This window comes from Varanus komodoensis, unplaced genomic scaffold, assembly GCF_004798865.1.
Source record: "Varanus komodoensis strain SLA01 unplaced genomic scaffold, ASM479886v1 scaffold21, whole genome shotgun sequence".
Lineage (NCBI taxonomy): Eukaryota > Metazoa > Chordata > Lepidosauria > Squamata > Varanidae > Varanus > Varanus komodoensis.
This window is the reverse complement of record NW_025335589.1, coordinates 19,058,911-19,079,162: the sequence shown is the minus strand read 5'-3', so window position 1 is coordinate 19,079,162 and position 20,252 is coordinate 19,058,911. Positions and strand designations below refer to the sequence as shown.

The window sequence follows — 20,252 nt, the reverse complement described above, 5'->3', positions numbered from 1 at the left end:
CCTTCAAGCCATAAGAGGTGATAAGGAGAGAATACTGGATGCTTACTTTTCCAAGGAGTCAATTCTATTGAACATCATACAACTTACTTCTGAACAAAGATGCACTTTTACATCTTGGACTTAAAATGAAGCCTTCTTGAATTAAATGAAAAAATGGACACCCAAATAATGTAACACGTCTCTTTTGGAGGGAATAGACTGACATCTAGTGGTAACCAGCAGCTACAGTAACTGAGCAAAGATGTCCTTGCATAATACACCTATTTTTCCAATCTCAATTATAGCTACTTTGAAGTGTTTGAAAATTATCAGTTCCTCTGAGTGAGCCTCAGAAATGAAAATGGAATCCTTCATTCTCTTCTATCCACTTTTCTTTCAATCTTTCCTCAATCATGAGGCTGCTGTTCTGAGGGAATACATGTGGAATAGATCCGTGTGATTCTTTGTGCCAATAATGAAGGCAGAAGCTACACTGGTGCAAGGAATGTTATGCATAATTTGACTATATCCTAAACATTTCTACTCCAACAAGAATACAAAATGATGAAAATCCAATATAACCTCCATAGATCTCCTCTCCCCCAAGTTCTTACAACAGCTCTAAAACTTTAACTCTTAAAAAAAAGAAAAGAACCCATTTTGTTAATTGCCCACAGAACCTTGGCTATTGGGTTGTATAAAATAAATAAATAAATATCTTTGAGGCTGGGGAGATAGACATCCAGCTGTTCTCATATTTATGTTGATCTCTAGACTGCAACTTAAGGTTAAGTTCAGACCATAGCTATGTACAGAGCTAGAAACTAGCATGCAGGCACCAGGTCTCCTATGCCAACAAAACATCCGGGAAGGTATTTATCTACTATTCTCAATGTTTTGACAGAAAGTTCATGCTTTATGTAAACATGGAAGGCCTAAAATCGTACATGGTGACAATATAGCAAAAACATACTGTCCAAGAAGACGGAAGAGGAAGGAAATCTGATTATGAAGACCTACTGATTAATTTTATTTTAGAAAATATCCAACCTGCCTTCTTATTCATTCATTTTTTCATTTCTATACTGTCCCATAGCCAAAGCTCTCTGGAAGGTTTAAAACAATCCATAAAAGCACACCAACACAACACAACACAAATACCATAAAATCAAAGCAGCATTAAAAAGAATTTAAAACAGCTAAAATACAGAGTAAAAATGATTTCATGAAAAAGAAAAACACCTAAGGAGGTAATCCTCCAGATAGCCAAGTACATCTTCAAAGGCTGCAGCATAAAGGGCCATCTTAACCTGGCACCAAAAAGGTGACAAGGATGGTGCCAGCTGGACCGCAATGCAGAAGTTATTCTTTAGTTGGGGGTCCTCCCCAGAGAAATTCCTCTCCCTTATTGCCAGAATTGGCACTGGGAGGCAGGCCCCAGAGACTGAGACTAGTATTCCCCAGAAGTAGCTTCCAGATTAAAAGACAACATAAACATAATAAACAAAAAAGACAAGCAGACACAACAGCTCAGCTAAGTCAACTAAAACACCAGCAACAGAAGAGCATAAAACTGGGTCAGTTTTAAAATTATAGGAGAGACCTAGGCCAGCACTATGCTTTGCACTTAATTGACAGTGTGATTTGGATTTGTATCACTTCTTTGGATCCAGTTGTGCAGGTATTTTAATACAGGCTAAAGTCCGGATGTGTGGACCATATCAGATGCACTGTCATATCTGACGGCTAAGCTAGATGTTCCAATAAATATGTAGGGAAACCGCTGGTGCTCACTTTTATCCTGAAGTAAGCAGGATGGACCCCAGTTCAGCTCAGAACCACCACATGTGCTTAGGGTAGAATTAAAGCTTCCCATCCAAACTCTCACATACACTCACAGGGCCTGAAAAAGGAGAAAAACCCTCCCTCAGCACCAAGTTTACACAAATATGACTTGTTATATGCACAGTATCTTAAATATAGCAGTGTCAAATTATTGTTCATCCCTCATCAAAGCAGCAAGAATATGGCACAGGTCCTCCATTTTTTGCACCTATGGGCACATCCAAGAATTTGAGAAACTGTGAGCATCACTGCTAAAGGGCTTCCAAGAAAATATAGCTAGTCACATAATGGCAACTGATCTTGTTAGTCCAAAGAGAGAAATCATGAAGCTAGAATCTGGAAGCTATCTTGTATTCACCAGTGGCTATTTCATGTATAGAAGAAAGAGACAGTGGAACACCATACAGTTACTAAAAAGTTTCAGTTCAGTTAAAAAACAAGTTTGCTTTGCATGCAAAAAGTCCTAGGCTCTGTCTTCACCATCTCCAGCAGAGATGGAAAGCCATGCCAGTTTAGAAATGCTGGCTTAGAAGGACCAATGATTTGATTTGGAACTACATATGCTGTTTCTTGCTAAATCAAGAATATTGTAAGACCTTCCTGAGACTTGTTGTAATAGGACGAGATAGAAAAGCTTTAAATACATAAATAAGAACACACAAACCAGTGATGGTGGCAGGTGGATGGATACCAACGGTTGGAGAGGACAGATTCAGTTTCTCCACTTCCTGCTTCCCCAAGGAAAGTTACTGTTCATTCGGAGTGTTTACATGAACTGCAACTATAATCTGCCTCTATGTGGGTGAGGGAAAAACTAAGCCAGTTTATGGCCTGCAGAGTATGACCCACAAGAGTCCTGATAGCCATCACTCCAAACCAGGCCCTAAGCCTCTTCATGGCATTATCTTCTTAGAGTGCATGATTCTGAGGGTTCGATAAATGAACAGGAATACACATGTAAGGAAAATATATGGTTAAGTAAAAGCTATAAAGCTACTGGAGGAATGTAAGGATAAAATAAGCACAGCCATGAACAAATTGGATGTCAGTGTGATTATGAGAAGGATTTAACTACTGCACAGATTTACATTGTTCCATTTCACCCTGTAAGCATTAGCACTATAAACATAGTAATTATGGTGAAGAAGACTGTGTCATGTCAGGTTTATTGTCCAAACAGATGGAACAGCTTCACCTTGTTGCACTTAATATAATGCAATAGTGCCACCTAATGGTAAACAACAGCACACATTTTTGGAGAACCAAATTTTGTCAAGACCACAGAATAATAAAATAGTGACCAAACCTTCCCTATTCTTTATGCAGTCTCTTAAGCATGAAACAAAGTTGGTGATGATGAAGAAAATACAGCTGTTTTGAATTATAAAAGAAACCCAAGCTGAAGTTTGTACTAGTGGACATGATACATGGAAATAGGTTAGACTATGCAACATATAGTCCAGTGATTAGAGTGTTGGACTGGGAGTTGGGAAAACACAGTTCTACCACCCACTCAGTTCTGATGCTTACTGCCTAATCTAAGGACAGTCATAGACTTGCAGTCTAACCGATCTCACAGGGTTGTTGTGAGAATAAAGTGAAGAAGGGAATTTTGTAAATCACCTATGGTTCCTTGCAAAGAAGACAGGTAAGCTATAAATGTAATCTGTTAGGTTGTCTTAAATGTAATAGATAAAATGAAGGGTTGCCTGGGAGAAACAAGAAATGGTTAGACTGCCTTAAATGTTTTTGCCGATGATGACATTGTTAGCCCAAGTTTAAAGCTAACAAAATCTGTAAACCTTTAGAATACTATATGTTAAAAAATCATTTACCTATGAAACAATTGAAAGAAATAAACAATAAAATCTCAGGACTGGTTAAAACTTCATCCTATGTTGTCAAATGCCTGGGAGCAAAGTCTTAGTCCAGAGACAAAAGGATGCCATTCTGGGTTTGTACCTTGACATAGGCTATTACCCATGATGGTTTATCATGTCATGTGAACACAGAATGATTCCCACAGACTGGCTTGTTCATGAGCAACAAGCCACCTAATAACCCACAATTGTTATAATACACACAATAGGTTGCCATGTTAACTGAACCTAGATTACTGAGCCCATAGCAGATACCAAGAATTGGCTCCCAAGCTGTTTGGCAACAGTAGCTTGCTTGAGCACTGACCAGTGTCACCTGCCCCTCCAGTGCAACTGGTGGAGTGGATCTCACCACAGAGGGAACACAGATGGTACCACCCCATTGTGCAAGCAAAGATAATTCATGCCTTTGCATTTTTTTGATGCAATTTGCCTTCAACAATTGACAGCTGTCAAAAGAAAACAAAACGAAGAAGAAAACTATTTGGAGACTCTTTGTGGTGAAGTCTAGAGCTGAGTCCCTGTTGCAGGGACTGTTCTGTGGGACTGTTGTCTGGGTGACAGGCTCATCAATTTATCTCCCCAAGCCTTTCTTTCCCTTGTTTCAGAGGCTATTAGTGCACATCGGTTCAACCCCTCCCCCTTCCACTGGAGACAGTAAATTTGAAGCTTCTGCAAAGCAAATAGTTTCAGTTTTCACAATAAAAGTAGCTCCTATCTCAGCACTAGACTTCAGAAAAGCAGTTTCAAAGCACTCCATGGCTCCAAACAACTATCCAGCTTTTGGACAGAGAAGGTTCAATACACTACCTGTTGAACCTTTCCTTTGTCTAGTACAGCCTAACCAGTACAGCCTTCAGTAGGATTTTTTTTTTAAATGTAACAAGGAACTTTTAATTTTCACCTTTAAGCAATGAAAAGGTATTATGATTACTTATTTTTAGTATAGTGTCAGTCATGAAAAATGGGACCTCATTGCACAAAATATTTAAGATACTGTGGTATCCTATTTGTGTGGCTTTGCCTTGCAGAGTTAAAAAAGCTGCTTTTGAGGGTTTTTAACTTTGTCAAAGACGCTCTTCTCCATGCAACTTACCATGAACACTGTAGGTCCCTTCCCCATATAATCTTGAACGTTTCTTTTTCTTCCTTAGCCTACTATTCTTGATGGCATTGGCTGATCTGCTCGAGTATCACAGTTGACTAGTACTAGCAGATATGTCATGGATCCTGCTGGTGCTATTAACCTAGCTGTTCTGACATTATAATTGATCACCAATCAAAAAATATTTCTGGAAGACAGAAAAAAGCAATCTGTCTCTGCGCTTGGCAGCTTTTATATTTTAACATGCTCAATGCACGGCACAAATGCATGTGGCTGGGATTCTAATATTTTTACACACTGTGTGCTTTTCTGTTATCTCAACCTGGGGGTTGGTATGCTTGAATTGATCAAGGTACCAAAAATTGCAAGCAGCTGCTTTCAGTGAAAATCCCTTTATTTCTGCAGATTGCTCACCACATATACCTGCATGTCCCCAGTACTGAGATTATCTTTAAAAATAATTTTAAAAGATACCACCATCCTAGATTAAGTCAGGGGTGGGTAGGTTGTATCCCTCCATATGTTTTGGCCTACAGTTCCAATGATCCTTAACTATGTTAGCTAACACAAGAGTTGTAAGCTAAAACATCTAGATGGCTGCAAAATTTCCCACCACTGCTTTAAGTGATATAGTTATCAGGCCAATAGTAGTTCTATTGAATTACATGAGATTCACCTCCAGATAAGTTCTATACACAGGTAAGTGTGTATAGAATTGTAGCCTTACACATTTATAAAAGGTTTGCTTTCAGTATAAGGAAAAGTTATTTTCATGTTATTATTGAGAGCAATGATGGATAGGTTATTTGTATTTTAGCCACTTTTCAGATCTAGACAATCTAGACAATTTCTTTGTACTTGTGTGTGTACAGAACAACAGAAACAGAAGGCTTCTATGAACTTTAAATATTATATAGGAGAAAGCCAAAAAAGAGTTATGCTGGTAGACATATAGTTTGTTGTATTAAGCATGCATATTACAAATAGATTGAGAAGTTAGAGGAAAAAGTAATCTTGTAAACTGAAGGCTGTTCTGATGTAATTAAATATGTTAATACCTAACTTTTTTTTTTTTTTGGTGGGGGTGGGGGGTCTCTAGGCAACACCATTAGATGTGCTAGCTTACATTTTATTTATAACTGGCATTCCAAGACTAAAGCTACTAACTACTGGCATATGGATCTATTTTGGGGTACCATAGGCTCCCAAAAACCCTGGCAACCAAGCAGAGATAATCACTTTAAGAAATTCTCACCTAGGAAGGAAGAGGGAAAGTAAAAGAAACACACAGGCAAACCACATATGAAAAGTGAAATACCAACTTAATCAGAACTGTAAATATCAATTACTTTAGAAAAGCAAAATGCTTATTTATGTAGATATTTGCCAACCCAAGGCTTGATTTTCCAAGACATGGTTAAATTAGCATCCAGGGATGGATTGAAACAACGTCAAGTGTTGCAAAAGAATTCAATCCTTGAAGTTACCAGCCCAAGCACTCTCTCTGTTGCATGCCCATAGCCCTCTTTTTTATGAGACAACACTGGTAGAGTGGTCCCAACCCCATTTTCTCACCTCAGGGAGCTATTCAGATCAACTGGAAGACATTACCATTTGATTTTTGTCATGCCTTTTGTTCTTCTGATTTTTTTTTCCAAAGGCGTGAGAACCTTGGGTTCCAAGCCTTCTTTTTGGATCCATTTGTAGCTCTTGCACCAGTACCACCTGGGTCCACAGCACTGAAAGCCAAATTGGTCTCCTTGCCAATCCATTGGTGGAAGGAGTTCCAATCATTTGCTCCAAGTTGGAAAATTCTGGAGCCCAAACAAAGGGGTAAGGAGAAAGGACAGTGCAGTTCTGTTACTTTTTAACCACATTTGTCCAACTTCATCCAAGTCTGGGCCTTTAGACTTTTGTCTTATCACAGCCAGAGAAAGCTGCAATTCATTTTAAAAACTGACATACTTTTTCTTCAATAGCAGAGACTCAGGAGTTTCAACATATCCCAAATTTCAACTGCACGCAAATCTAAAGTGACATAACTTATTTGTTTCTATCCTATTTTTCAGATTCTTGTACACATCATACTCACATCCCCTACATTGTATTTTCTATGGATATGTGAATTTGATATAATTTTGGATTCCCTTTCATTAAAAACCCAGCTGCTCCATGTAGTCTTGTTTGGTCAACTAGTGAGAAGAATTGTGGCCAGGACTCCCCTTCTCGTTGGCTTTTTTCTTTTGGCCCAACATGATCATCCCAGGTTATTCAAGGTTTTTTTAAAGTTGTTTTGATGCATGGTAAATTGGTCTTTTGGGAAAAGCAGCAAAAAAGGCAGAAGAAATCATGCAAAGTGCAAGACACTGGAGTGAATATACTTTAGGCTTTAAGCCACTTCCTTCCCCATCCCCTTTTGCTAATATGACTGTGCATCAGGACTAGCCTGAGCACACACCTCTTTACTGGGCCAAACCTTCCACTCCTACAGGCTCAGCCTTTTTCCTTCAATTTAGAACTGATTTACTTAATGCCCATCTCTCAACTGCTTTATACAGATTTGTCTACTCCTGTAAGACAAGTCCCCAAGCAAAGTACCATTTGGAACCAGTAAACTATTTGCTTTGGTTTGGGCCAGCCCAAAATAATCTTGCAATCTTTTCTAAAATTGGGCATCAGTAATTTTAAATGTTCACCTGCAAGACAATATAATTATTTAATAAACATGTATTTGTTCTCTTTGCTAAATTCTTATAACCTTCATTTCCTTAAAATTGATGGATGTGTATACACTGCAACATTTTATAACCTCTGCTGTAAGAAATTATTATAGCAACCGCAGATCTTGAGGTGGTTTTTGATTAAAGATTAAAATACCACTCAATTTCATTACATTTGACAATAATCCTACAGGTTCAATTTATGACTTAAAAAAATCTCACACACTGGAAGAATACACTTTTAGTGTGTTTGGGAAACATTCAATATACATAGTGGGAAGTGGTAGTCCTAGGACAATCTGCTAATTTAAAGGGAAACCCTTTGGTTACAGATCCTGGTTTCATGCTTAGTTTTTCAGTGATACCTATGTGAACTGATACTCATAAAGGACCTCCTAATGGCTCCAAAAAGGAAAAGAAAAAGCACAATCAGCACAGGTTCAATTTCTAAATGAGGCTTCCAGTTATCTTAAATCTATGGTTTTAATATGGGTTTCACCATAACTGAAGTGATGCTGTATCTTCAGCAATCACCTGAAGACTTTCTGTCCAAGGATATAAATGCAAGGATATTGTGAGAGTTTTTAATACAGACAGGAGCTTAACACTGGGTAGTTAAAATCTGGCAGATTTTTGATAGAGAACAGGATATACAGAGAAAGAACAGAATCCTGGATGTGGGGCAAGAGAAAATTAAAGAAAATCCATTCCATGAAATAGGCTTTTCCCTGCAAGAAAAATATCACAGAAATAGAAATGTAAGGATTCTCATTTTTCTTTTAGAAGGTAAGCTGTTGGTCTTATTTTTTTCAAAAAAAATGAACAACTTATTAAAGCAATCACTCTTTTCAGGATTCACATGCTTTCTTGTTCCCTCTCCATCCATATATTTAGAGACTGTCTCTCTGATAAGCAACACTTGATCATTGCTGTTAAAGGCTATCTGGCCTATGTTCCTGTCAGAAGCCATAAACCACCACCAGTACACTACAGGTGAAGGGGTTCTGGAGCCCTGTCTTCTTCCATCTAACAAAGAGCTTGTTTGAGTTTTACAGCACCTGGGGGCTGATTCTTGGGAGGACAATGAGACAAAAGAATTAAGGATATGAGTGAAGAAAAATAGATGGGAAATTTGTAGGAAGTATTCTGAGGATGGTTAAGTGCTACACTGGGTAGTTTTGATCACTCCATGAAAAAGGAAAGAATAAGAAAGATAAGAGAACAAGGATTTTTCTTTTTTAAGAAGCAAGGCTTTTTTGACAGGATAAACTATAATCAAAGTTAAGCCATATATAAGTGAATGACACATGCAATGGCTTGGGTCCTAAGCAAGTTCATTAAGAGAATGCTTTCTGTCCTTTCCCCCTGCACCACACAAAAAACTTCTCCAAAGGGTCTAGGGTCCTCCTGAATAATGTGGGGTAGACTGTGAGGTGCTGGGGAAGGACAAAATCCCAAAATTAGGTGGACCTCTTATTTTTCAATGAGGGCTCTGAACACTGCATAGAGCAGCAAAGTACAGAAAGTTTTCCCTCAATGAACTTCCTTAATTTACCATGCAATCAAAGTCTATTCATTTGTGTTTGCTGATTTGTATGAACAACCTAAAGTTCCCAACCAATTAATAAACCATGGGCTCTCTACCTGGATTGTTCATACACTAGTGTAAATTTGGCATATTAATGACAAACCACAATTCAATAACCACTCATACTCAACCCAGAAGCATGGTATACACATTATAACAAGCAGGAGGATGAGCTGAGAATGAGTAGTTGTTGAATCATTAGTTGTTTCTAACTATGAACAACCCAGAAAGAGGACATGGTTTGCTGTTACGCTGAGCACTCTGAGTTGTTCAGGGTTAACAACACATGGTTAATTCATAGGCTTTATTTCATGAAGTATTAGGTCCTTTAAAAACTGTTTTCATAATAGGATTTCAGATGCATTACATGCAGACAAGAACCTTTTTGTTCTTACATCTCAAGACAGACTTTTCCTGCGTCTATACATACGTAGGCAACCAAACAGGGAAAATCTGAATTCTCAATACATTCAAACCAAACAATCTGCTTTCTGGTTTCAAAAAGTTTATTTATAAGAAAGGTATTTCCGGACCCAATGGTCAACACAAAAACATTTTGCCCAAATTTAAACAATCACCTTGCCTTGAATTTTCAATTTCATTTTTAAATTTAAAAAGTCCAACAAATTATTTTCCCTCCCTCTCAGCTAAACCTAAAGAAATTAAGTACAGTACCTTTGAACTGTAGTGGGTGGGAGACAAAAAAGTGATAAAATTTATAATGTACAAGTATAAAAATATGTTACTCAAGATTCAGCATAATAATTTAATAGCTTTTTGCTGTTTTGTAAGTATCTGGAAATGGAACAGATACATGTCCTGCTCCTGTCACAAGAGGTAGGATGCCTGCATTTGGTACGACATTCCACGAAAGAGTCAAAGTGACATTTCTGTTGCCCCTGCAATTTAAACAGAGTATTAGCATAAAGACTTGTATATTCTAAGCAGTATAAATCATAATTAAGCCAGCAATATATGAGTTATATTATACGATTATGTCAACATTAAAAATTTGTTAATCTGTTTTACAGTGTATTCCAGCAGCCATTTGCAAAAAAAAAAAAATCTTATTAAGGAACTACTCCAAGTTCAAAGTAGCCTATATCTAAAAAACGTACTAAACTCAAAAGAAACTCTGCAATGTTCTAAATCAAATTATTTAAACTCTGAAGTGATGTAAGTTCCAATGAGACTTGGCCTTACAAATATTCTCTCAATCATACTCCTGGAAGCAGGGTCAATATAAAAGATGAAATCTGTAGCTTCTTGTCAAGTAACTAGAAAAAAATGTTTACATCTGGGAATACTACAAAGCTCTTAACAGTCTGCTAATTCAAAAACAAGCTTCAACAGGGATTGTTTTTCTTACTAGTGCTTAGCTAACTGAGACAGAATAACCATGTTAGATAGGATCTCGCTCACCATCCTCTCATCTATATGTGCCCTAAATGTGAAAACTGGTAAACGTTACAACTTAGGATGAGTTAACATACTGCTTTTTATCAATGAAATTAATCTGAATTTTTGTGTATTTTTCCCAAAGTGTTGCAGATGATTACTGGGGGACATTCTGCCTTACTTAACATTCACTTGTGCATACTCTACATGGGCTGCCTTTGAACATCATTAGGTTTCTTCTAATTCCCATGTTACAATAGTTTCCTTGGCTGCTGGTGCATTGCAGAGTAGAATTCAAAGTGCTGGGTTTGACTTACAAAACCCTACATACTCTCACGCAACATTAAAGTCCCCCATATGGGCCTACTGTAATCTTTGTTTCTGATCTGCTAATATACAATATACAATTGGCAAGAGCATAAGAAAGGGTCTTCTCAGTGGTTGCTTCCATGTTCATGCTAAGGGAGGTCATGCCAGCCCAGTCTTTGATGCCCTTCATAGCCAAAGGCCTTTTAAAGACATGCCTTTAATCCAATAAGCTGACTTCAACATTTTTTAATTGGTTGTTTTGACTGATTTTATGTTTTGCCTTCCTTGTTTTAAGGACAATTCTACACTACAAATGCAAATCATGATTTTCTCAAAGGATCTGGTGAGGTTTATAGGAGAGATGTATCTAACAAATGTCAGAACTACTGTATCCTACCTTTCACAAAAAGAAACCAGAATCTTACACTTGACATTGAAATTGGTATAAATTGTAAGTGTAGATTGACCATTAACCTGGACCTGTGATAAAGTACACCGCGCCATGTCTCAGAATTCTGTGCATGTCACTTTTCCTTATGTAAGAATCAGAGACTAATGAAAAGTTTTCATGATTTGTCCTTCAATTCTAGCCACTAGGCAAGATCATTTTTGTACAGCACCCAGCATGAAGTATGGCAGCTAAAGGCAGAAAGGGCATGAGCACCTACAAACTCTTTTTTGATGGTGGGGGAAACCCAGTTGCAAATGATTGTGTCTTGTAACTGCAGTTTCTCTGCTTTCCCAAGGTCCCTCCCATTTTCTACCATCATTTCTTTTCTGTTACTTTTCTAAGCACTCCTGTTGCACTGTAAGTGTTCACATTGTATCCTTTTCACCAACCTACTCTTCAGTGTCTCATGTCTACTAATTCCATCTGCTCAGCCAATATGTGTTACTCTGTGCTTGCACACAGGAAAGAGGCAGTTAACAGGAATTTAAACATTTTAGATGTCCCCAGTTGGCACATCCTCAAAGCCCATAAATGTAACTGTGGCTGCAGAGGACATAAGGAGAACGCAATCCTACCTATAGCTATTTGCAAAATTTACTGTATGGCAGCAGGTTTGTAACTCTGTGCTTCTTTGAGAAAAGATGCACTTTTTTCCAGTGGAAATGCACAAATGCCAGTATAAAACTGATTCATATGATCATAGTACCCTGGTTAAGCCACTGAATCTACTTAGCACCAACTGAGTGCAGCTTGTCATGTTGTCCAAACTCTCTCCCTGTTTAAGACTCACTGCACATCTAGCACTGCACACAAATATACCATAGCTAAAAATAATATAAGGTGAAGGTTTACTCACTTGAGACCATTTCCATCATCAAAGAAGAAGTATTTGGACTTCATATCTTTCAACAACAGCTTTGGATTATCTCCTCTCAAAATGATTTTGTCCCAAAGGACAACCTGGTTCAAAGCCTACAATTAAAGTTACAACTGATCACCAAGTTTATTTAATATTGTAAACAAATAAACCAACAACCTCATGATCAAGAAAGCTAAGCATGTAGATAAAGAAGCTTCAGGGATTTTTTCTTCACTGCATTTTGGAGCAAAATTAGCCAATCCTGTCTTCCTTAAACAATGCTTAGACTATAACACAGATATTTCTATTTCTCCACAATTCTGCACATTTTTGCCACATAGTTAAAGTGCTTATTTTTTAACAGCTGCAAAGCACACAGCCTGCTCTGAAGTTTGAGAATGGTTCAGAATGTATGTTATAATCATCTTAGGTTGTCTATTTCTGGATAATGGGAATTGGGAGAAGGGAACAATATGTTGCCCCTATATACTGATGGAGCAATACCCTTCCCCCACCCCCAAGAAACAGAAGACAAATGCAAACCTTAAATTAGTTTTATCCATCCCTACAACCAGGTAGCCATTAATAGAAGCCTCTATCTCAATGAAAGGTTAATTGGAAAACAAATAAAGACTTATGGGCTTCATAGTAAAGAATAATGCAACTAAAGACTATTCCTAGAAAAATAAATGAAGGCAGTAAGCTATTATAATAGAATAGCCCCTATTCTATTCTTGATTGAAATCAATTCGATTCTATTCTTGATTCAATCAATTCTTGATTGAAAAAGACGTCAATCAAAAAGCCAGTATTTGTTTTTATTTTGCCAAACCTAGCTCATATGCTCCCCCTCCACAGATTATATAACCACAAACTGCCCCTCACTTTGGATTCCAAGAATCTCAATTTGGACAAGGCACTAAATAACCCACAGACAGAAGCTTCTTAGTTTGTTTAGGGGCTCACACTGGCAGGAGGAACTAAGTGGGAGAAATCAAGCAGCCTACATCAGCACACTTGCTTATTCGTACTAAATCCTGGTGCCAATTTAGTGGAAATGTTATGACTACATGTTGAACCAGCCGTACAAGGATGTATCATATATAGGTTCAGAGTTCCAGACAGATTCAAACCTGCTGAACTGACAAAACTCCACTAAAAAGACTGGGATAAACTAGTACTTAAAGCCTGCTTATACTTTGTCTACTTGTGAGAATCTTCTTGAAAGTATACTACAGAACACTTTAAACATTTAAAAGAACATTTTAAAAGACACAAATGCCAGGGAACTCACTTTGAGGTAACATTGTTTTACTGGACACACTTTTTCACTGTTTGCAGAAAGATTTGCCCTCTTTAAAATTTCCAGAGATTTGATGAACAAAAAGAATGGAACCAACATAACAGAAGAGCAGGCAATCATAGAATACTGCAATGATCCATGAAGCCAAGTTCAAGCTCTGTATTTTATAAGTGGCATATTATAAATCACAGATGTGTCTTTTCAAGCTATTGTACTAGATTCCTTTCATGACAGAGAGTGGGAATTAAAAAGCAGTAATGTATCTATTTCCATCTAATAATGCTTAATTCATTCACAAAATGTCAGCAGCATAACTGTTGTAAACGGATAAGATGATACAGAATTTAGAATACTAAAAGAGCATTTGAAAACCAAGCTGCTTCCATTTCTACAAAGCCAGCAATGTGGAATGAATTTTAGAATAGAGATAGACTGTTATATAAATGTTACAGGTGTTATTTATAAAGCATAATGGGAGTACTTCGAAACAGAGCAAATTACAGTGGGCCATTTCCCATCTTTTGCCAAACAGCAAGCCCACACATTCCCTTTCCTACAGATTGCATAATCACAAATTGTCTCTTAGTTTTCCCTGGCATACAGTGCAGGTTTTATTTTTGTGACAACTGAAATGGGGAGATAAGAACAGAATCATAAAAAGTGCATATTACACTTCTAGAAACCTGTGATTTTCCTAACATTATGAAATAGCTGTAAAATTAGTGCAATTTCCTAATTAACAAGTTTTAAATTCGTACTTACATTGTTCTTTGTCGAATATTCCGCTGATAAATATAGAAATAATTGTTTCACATTCCAGTCAAATATACTATGCAGATGTGAGATAGTTAAAGAACATGCATTATAATAAAGTTTGATTCTTTTGAACATATTCACATTGACTTGGTTTGCATGTAATGACTATCAGTTTAAAAATCAATGGGTAATCATATACTACCTGTAGCATGCCCACTTGTTCCAGTTTTATTCAGTAACCCATGACAGATTCCTTTGTAAGTTCCTGAGCATGGTACCTGACAGGCTGTTCAAGGGCAAACCAAGCAGTGGTGAACACATGGCTTGTTGCTGGGTCAAACACTGGGTAGCTTACCACCTAAACCATGGGTCCTCAAACTACGGCCTGTGGGCCGGATCTGGCCTGCCATGCTCATTTGGACCTGCCGCGTGCACGCACCCACTGCCGTCTACCTCGCCCAGCGTGTGGGGAGGCAGTGGTTTGCTTGCTCAGAGAAAATGATTTCCAAGTGATCAAGCCACTGTCTCATACACCTGCCTCACGGCACGCGCCCCACTTCACCTCTCCTTGCTCCCCGCCACCACCTCAGCATGCGCGTCCACATGCAGCATCCCCGCTCCCTTTCTGGCCCATGCGCACCACCGGTACCACCTTTCTGGCCCGCACCCAGCACCGGCACCTTTCAACTGGCCCCCTGGTTAATAAATCTGAGGATCCCTGACCTAACAATCCAATGATTTAGGTTCCAATGCCACATTCAGCAGCCTATAAGGGAATCCATCATAGTTTACTGAATCAAACTGGAAGTAGGGCATGCTGCAGCCAGTGCACCCACCCTCTCTTGCTCATGCATGACAACCCAGCACTTTTTAAATCAATGGGCTGTGATAAGCAAGGACAGTTAGCAGAAATAAAAGGGGGGAAAACTTAAAAGGCTCTGCTAACTTGAGAATTGTGCCTTGCATTATGGAACTTAAATCTCTTTAATGTCATCTTCATTTCTGTAGATCAAGAAATGAACTTTTGCTTTTGTAGTAAGACATCTTGGTATTTTTTATGAAAATCAGAACATAGCAGAAGCAGAGAGAGCACCCTTCCTTTGAAAATCAGTTACCATTCCTTGCACTCATTTTTAAGAGGCAAAAATAAATCCTCCAAGGAGTTGCAAAACTATGCAAACCATTTAAAATAACCAAGGTATGATATTTAAACATTTTTCTCCCACTTCAAAGAAGAATTAAAAGCTACTTAAAATCAGTTTCCACATGAAAGCAATAGCAAAAATAGGATATTGTTACTGAATTACCTTGAGTATATGAGAATAAAACTTAAAAATCTCTTGTGCACTGCAGTTCTAGACCATAACCCAAAATTAGTACAACCAGTTTCATGGAACCTTAGACATGTTTCTCAGAAGCAGCTCCTTGTTCCACATAGCAAACTACTACTTAGGTCCGAATAACCTAAGGCAGAAGAAGATACAGTTGTATACCCCTGGATTTGCTCCCACTTTCCCTTTTTAATTAAAACATTTTTTTTTCTTACTTGCGGCTGGGGTTGCTGTGAAACAGCTGTTAGAACTTAAAACTGTGGATTCAAGTGAGGTGGTGGGTTCAGATCACACCTCTACCCTGTAGTCAATTATTTGGGCAAGTTACTTGTCATTTGCCATGCTTTCCAAGGGAACCATTTTTGGTGATGCCCAGAGCAGTTTCTCAAACTACCTAGTGCCACTTGCCCCCAAAGGTTTGCCTGTCCCTTATATAAAGTCAGTGGGGACACTGTAGTCATTGACATCCCCAACTTCTAAACATCTGTTTATCCTGGTTCTCAGGATGGGTGCTCATCTGCTCACTGGGAATGAGGACTTGATGCCAGCCGGCCTGTGAACGAATCTTATGGCTGGTTGGTCGCAGCCAAATACTACCCACTCATTTATTTATACTACTCACTTCCTCCACTTATGTACTTAATGTAAAAGCCTTGTGTGATTTTCTAGTCATGATCAGCAAGCAGTAGAGACAAGGTAAAAGTACTGAGTGTCAGCAGCAAAACAAAGAAAAATGAGTCTGTAAAGAAAGAGACTTGCACACAAATAGTTGTAGACAGTGAAGAGGGTGAGTCTAAGTGACCAAGAAAGGGAGTCAGTGAAAAAAAGGATAAAATGTCACTGTTAAATGTGTAATGTTAACTCTGACATGCTCCTTTTATACGATTAATTGTAGCATGGTGTCTCTCTTGTTAATACAAATGCAACACTGGTCCTTCAGTGTATCCAGTGATAACTCTGGATCAGAGTTTGAAATGGATTTGTCAACCCTGGTTAAAAAATAACCGTGCACCACCGCAAGGCTGTCCAAATGCAGTGCCATATCACAACACAGAAAGGTAGGATGGGCAATTGACTAAGAGGAGAGAAGGAAGTATGTAAGCCTTCCCTTCACTCAATCATGATTAAGAGATCAGGAAATGTTACAACTTCATCAGATCAAACTGTCTAGTATCATTACCACATTGATAACTCTAACCTGTAGTTAAAACAAGACTCAAGCAGAAACAAAAAACTTTAGCTTCTAACAACTTGTAACAGAGTATCATATATTTTCCCAACCCTTGCTAGAATTAACTTTGAAAAGATAAAGATCTTTCACCTTCTCACTTTCATTCTGTTCTGCACAAGTTGGATTTATATTTCAACTAGTGCTGAGGGTCTGTATTTATTATAAAGGATATCTGCACTAATGTCAAAAGTAATTATTCCAAGGTCACTTCTTTCTCCTGGTCCCGTGAAATCTTCTACATTTTTTCTATAAAAAACAACAACACCTCACTCAATATTTTTGCAACTGGCACAAAATAACATGGGAAACAAGAAAGAATAGAGAAAATGTAAGACACAGTCAATATTACCACTTGTTTTGTATCATAAATATAATGTAAGTATTGACAATTAAATAAATAATTACAATTTAAGGGTACTTTTTCATGACAGTTCAGAAAGAAACAAGGCAGGAAACATTAAAAATTTGGCTGAATTGAAATTATTTTTTAACAGTGCTGTAATTATTCTCCCTCATAACCATCACTCCCCCACACACACAAAAACCCACCAGAAATGCTACTCTAAATGGGAAAACAGACTTATATTTACTTGTTTGTATTTTCAGTAGTGTAAAGATACCCATTTCTAATGCAATTCCATATAAATGCAATACATGGCAGAAATGAGTTGAGATTAATCCATAAATGTGATGTCCAGTAATTCAAATATGAGAACTTTAATATATTTAGCCATTAAATTGTAAAAAGGTAGTACTGCACTATTGTAAATTATTTATTAAAATCTTAATCTGCTGATAAAAAAATGTCTAATCTGAAAACATACATGAAACTACTGACATGTACTTCATTACTTGGAAGAACAGAAATTAAAGAACTTAAAGTAACATTCCCAAGTTATATAATAAAAATATTAATACACAAAAATAATTTTGGTAGAAAGTTTTAGAAGAAATGTTGGCAATGTAAAATACTGCCCTAATTTTTGATTACTTAAAATGCAACTGAGTAGATACCTCTAGGTTTTTTTTACTACTTTTATAACCTGTCTTTCTTTCTCTTGTGAGGAAACCAAGGTGCCTTAAGGAGATTTGCCTTCTTTCCATTTTAACCTTATAACAACCCTGTGAGGTGGGTTAGGGTAAGTTTTATACAAAATTACATGACAAACTCATATGAATTTTCAGATATCCTACATGCCCTTTAATTTACAATTGGGTCCTAAGGTAAGTTCAGTGGCATATGGAATGAAAAAGTTCCCCTTCCCTCTTCCACTCTGCAGCCACTTGACCCCATGGCCAGTTCATTGTTTGAATTCAATTTTCAAACTCTCCTCAATAATACCACTTAACACAGCCTAGTTTCTCTCAAACACTCTTTCAAAGCACATGTTGGAGAAAATAAAAAAATTAAACCAAATTTCACCTCAGAGAACAGATTAACCACCATAGATACTCAATACAATCAGCAAAACAAACTGTTAGAGGCCAAGGAACAGATAAGTTCACACTAGTTAAAAAGCTGTACAAAAGTATACCAAGGGAATGTCAGTCATCATGTATGACTACATAATTTAACTATATCGTCTTCATTTTAAAAGTTGTAAGAATCAAAATTACTGTGCAACTAACTGCATTTGGCAATTGATTGTTTTTGCACAAATGATCCAATATGAGAAGAAAGCCTAAGAGCGTTCTCCATGCATTAACAATTTCATTTATGAAGCAGTTAATGTAGCACATCATAATTACATCAGGTATGTGAGATCTAAAACCCATAATTTCACACCATCAGCAGCAATGTTCCTTCTTCATTCCATGTGTGGCAAAATAAAAAAGGAACGTAAGAACCACAAAAGAAATCTGTAAAACTACTCAGACTATTGTTTAACACATGTGGATAGGATTTCTGAAAAGGCTTGTGTTTATCTGCAAAATAACCCTAAAACCCTTTTATTTTTCTAACCTCACAGTGACAGACAGATGCTTGACAATAAGCTGTCTGGGCAACAGCTGCTAACACTTGCTAGCCCCGGTAGCAAGTTGCCTTTCCATGCACCCCAAGGGAGTGAGCCAGAAGGCAGACTACAGCACTGGAGAGTTCGTGTTGCTCATTCATTGGCTCAGAGAAAGGGGAAATGAGAGAACAGGAAGGAAAACTCCACAGTTCTAAAACCTACAAGAGGAGAATAGAATAAAGCCTTAGATGATTGCATGAAGAAGAAAATCAGCACAGGTCTGCACAATCGATATGCAGAATATGCTTTTTAAATGTTAATTTCGATTTTAAACAAGTCTCCCTTTAAGCGGCTCACTGTCAACAGAGTCAGGATGTAAGTAGAGAGATGGTAATGATGGGATAATTGCGACAAACATCAGCCACTGTCTTAAAGGTATGGGGGTCTACAGTGACCCCTGGTAAGTCAGGCCACCTATGGACAGCAACTTCGAGGAAACTGCACGCAGTACGTAGGAGGGTTCTCTTATTTGGTCTCTGCAGACAGGGACGTTCAACAACCACAGTGGGTAAACCGTAGCCCTCTAGATGTTGCTGGTCTCGAACCACTATCAGCCCGGCCAGCATAGCCAGGGATGAAGGGAGGTGTAGTCCCACAGCACCTGGAGGGCCACAGGCTCCGCGTCCCCCGCTCTGCAAGGGGAAAGCTATACTGCGGAACAAACGAGGCATCCCTCAGGATCCTCGGCAACCCGCTGTCCCCAGCCTGCTGAAAGGCAGTGCCCTTCCTTCCCTTCCCTGAAGAGTCGAGAGGGGCGGCCGGGGCGCATCACCCGACAGCCGAGCAGGAGCCCCGCTCTGGCCGCTCCCAGCCCCTCGCGCACTCACAGCATGACACGGGAGACGGCGATGCTGACGGGCACCGTGCGCTCTTTGAAAGCCGTGGTGATGAAGCAGCCGAAGGTCAGCGCCGCCATCACGCTCAGCGAGAAGGCGAAGAGCGAGTTGGCGCGGGTCAGGACGGTGTTCATTTCCTCCGCCGTCCGCTCCGGCCCTCACCACACACACGCACGCACGCACACGCGGCCGGCCGCGCCGAGCAGCCCGTGTCCTTCCCGCCTCCGCGCCGGCCAGGCCACGGCTCCCGAGGAAAGCAGACACGCTCGCACCCGCAGCGGAAAGGAAGCGCTGCTGCCTCCACCGCGCTGCGTGACTGAAGAGAAAAGGAGGCCCGAAACGGCCGCCTGCCTGGAAGCGCACCCGCCCAGCCGCCCGCGAGGAGGAGCCAGCCCGCGCCCGCGCCCGCGCCCGCGCCCGCGCCCCGCCCCGCCCACAGGCGGAGCGCTCGCTCCCGGCCCCGCCCGGGCAGAAGTCCCATGAGCCTCTGAGGCGCGCTTCCGGGATCACGACGCGCACTGCCTCCATAGAGATACGAAGGGTAGAGTGGTTTGAAGAGGCCGTCGCCTTCATTTGAGAGCTGGGGCTTATGCTATAGACCCGCCTTCGTTGCAATCGGAGAGGGGCGCTTTTGTGACAGCGTGTT

At 39.2% G+C, this 20,252-nt stretch overlaps 1 protein-coding gene across 1 annotated transcript; it reads right to left on the bottom strand.

Moving 5' to 3' along the window:
- Positions 1 to 9,605: 9,605 nt before the first annotated feature.
- LOC123023730 (signal peptidase complex subunit 3) lies at positions 9,606 to 19,948 on the bottom strand. Its single transcript, XM_044430678.1, has 5 exons — positions 19,598 to 19,948; positions 16,928 to 17,001; positions 14,200 to 14,276; positions 12,132 to 12,247; positions 9,606 to 10,016 (listed from the first exon to the last, which is right to left on the bottom strand). The coding sequence occupies exons 1-5, from the start codon at positions 19,738 to 19,740 to the stop codon at positions 9,884 to 9,886; spliced, it is 543 nt and encodes a 180-aa protein (XP_044286613.1). The 5' UTR covers positions 19,741 to 19,948; the 3' UTR covers positions 9,606 to 9,883.
- Positions 19,949 to 20,252: the final 304 nt, after the last annotated feature.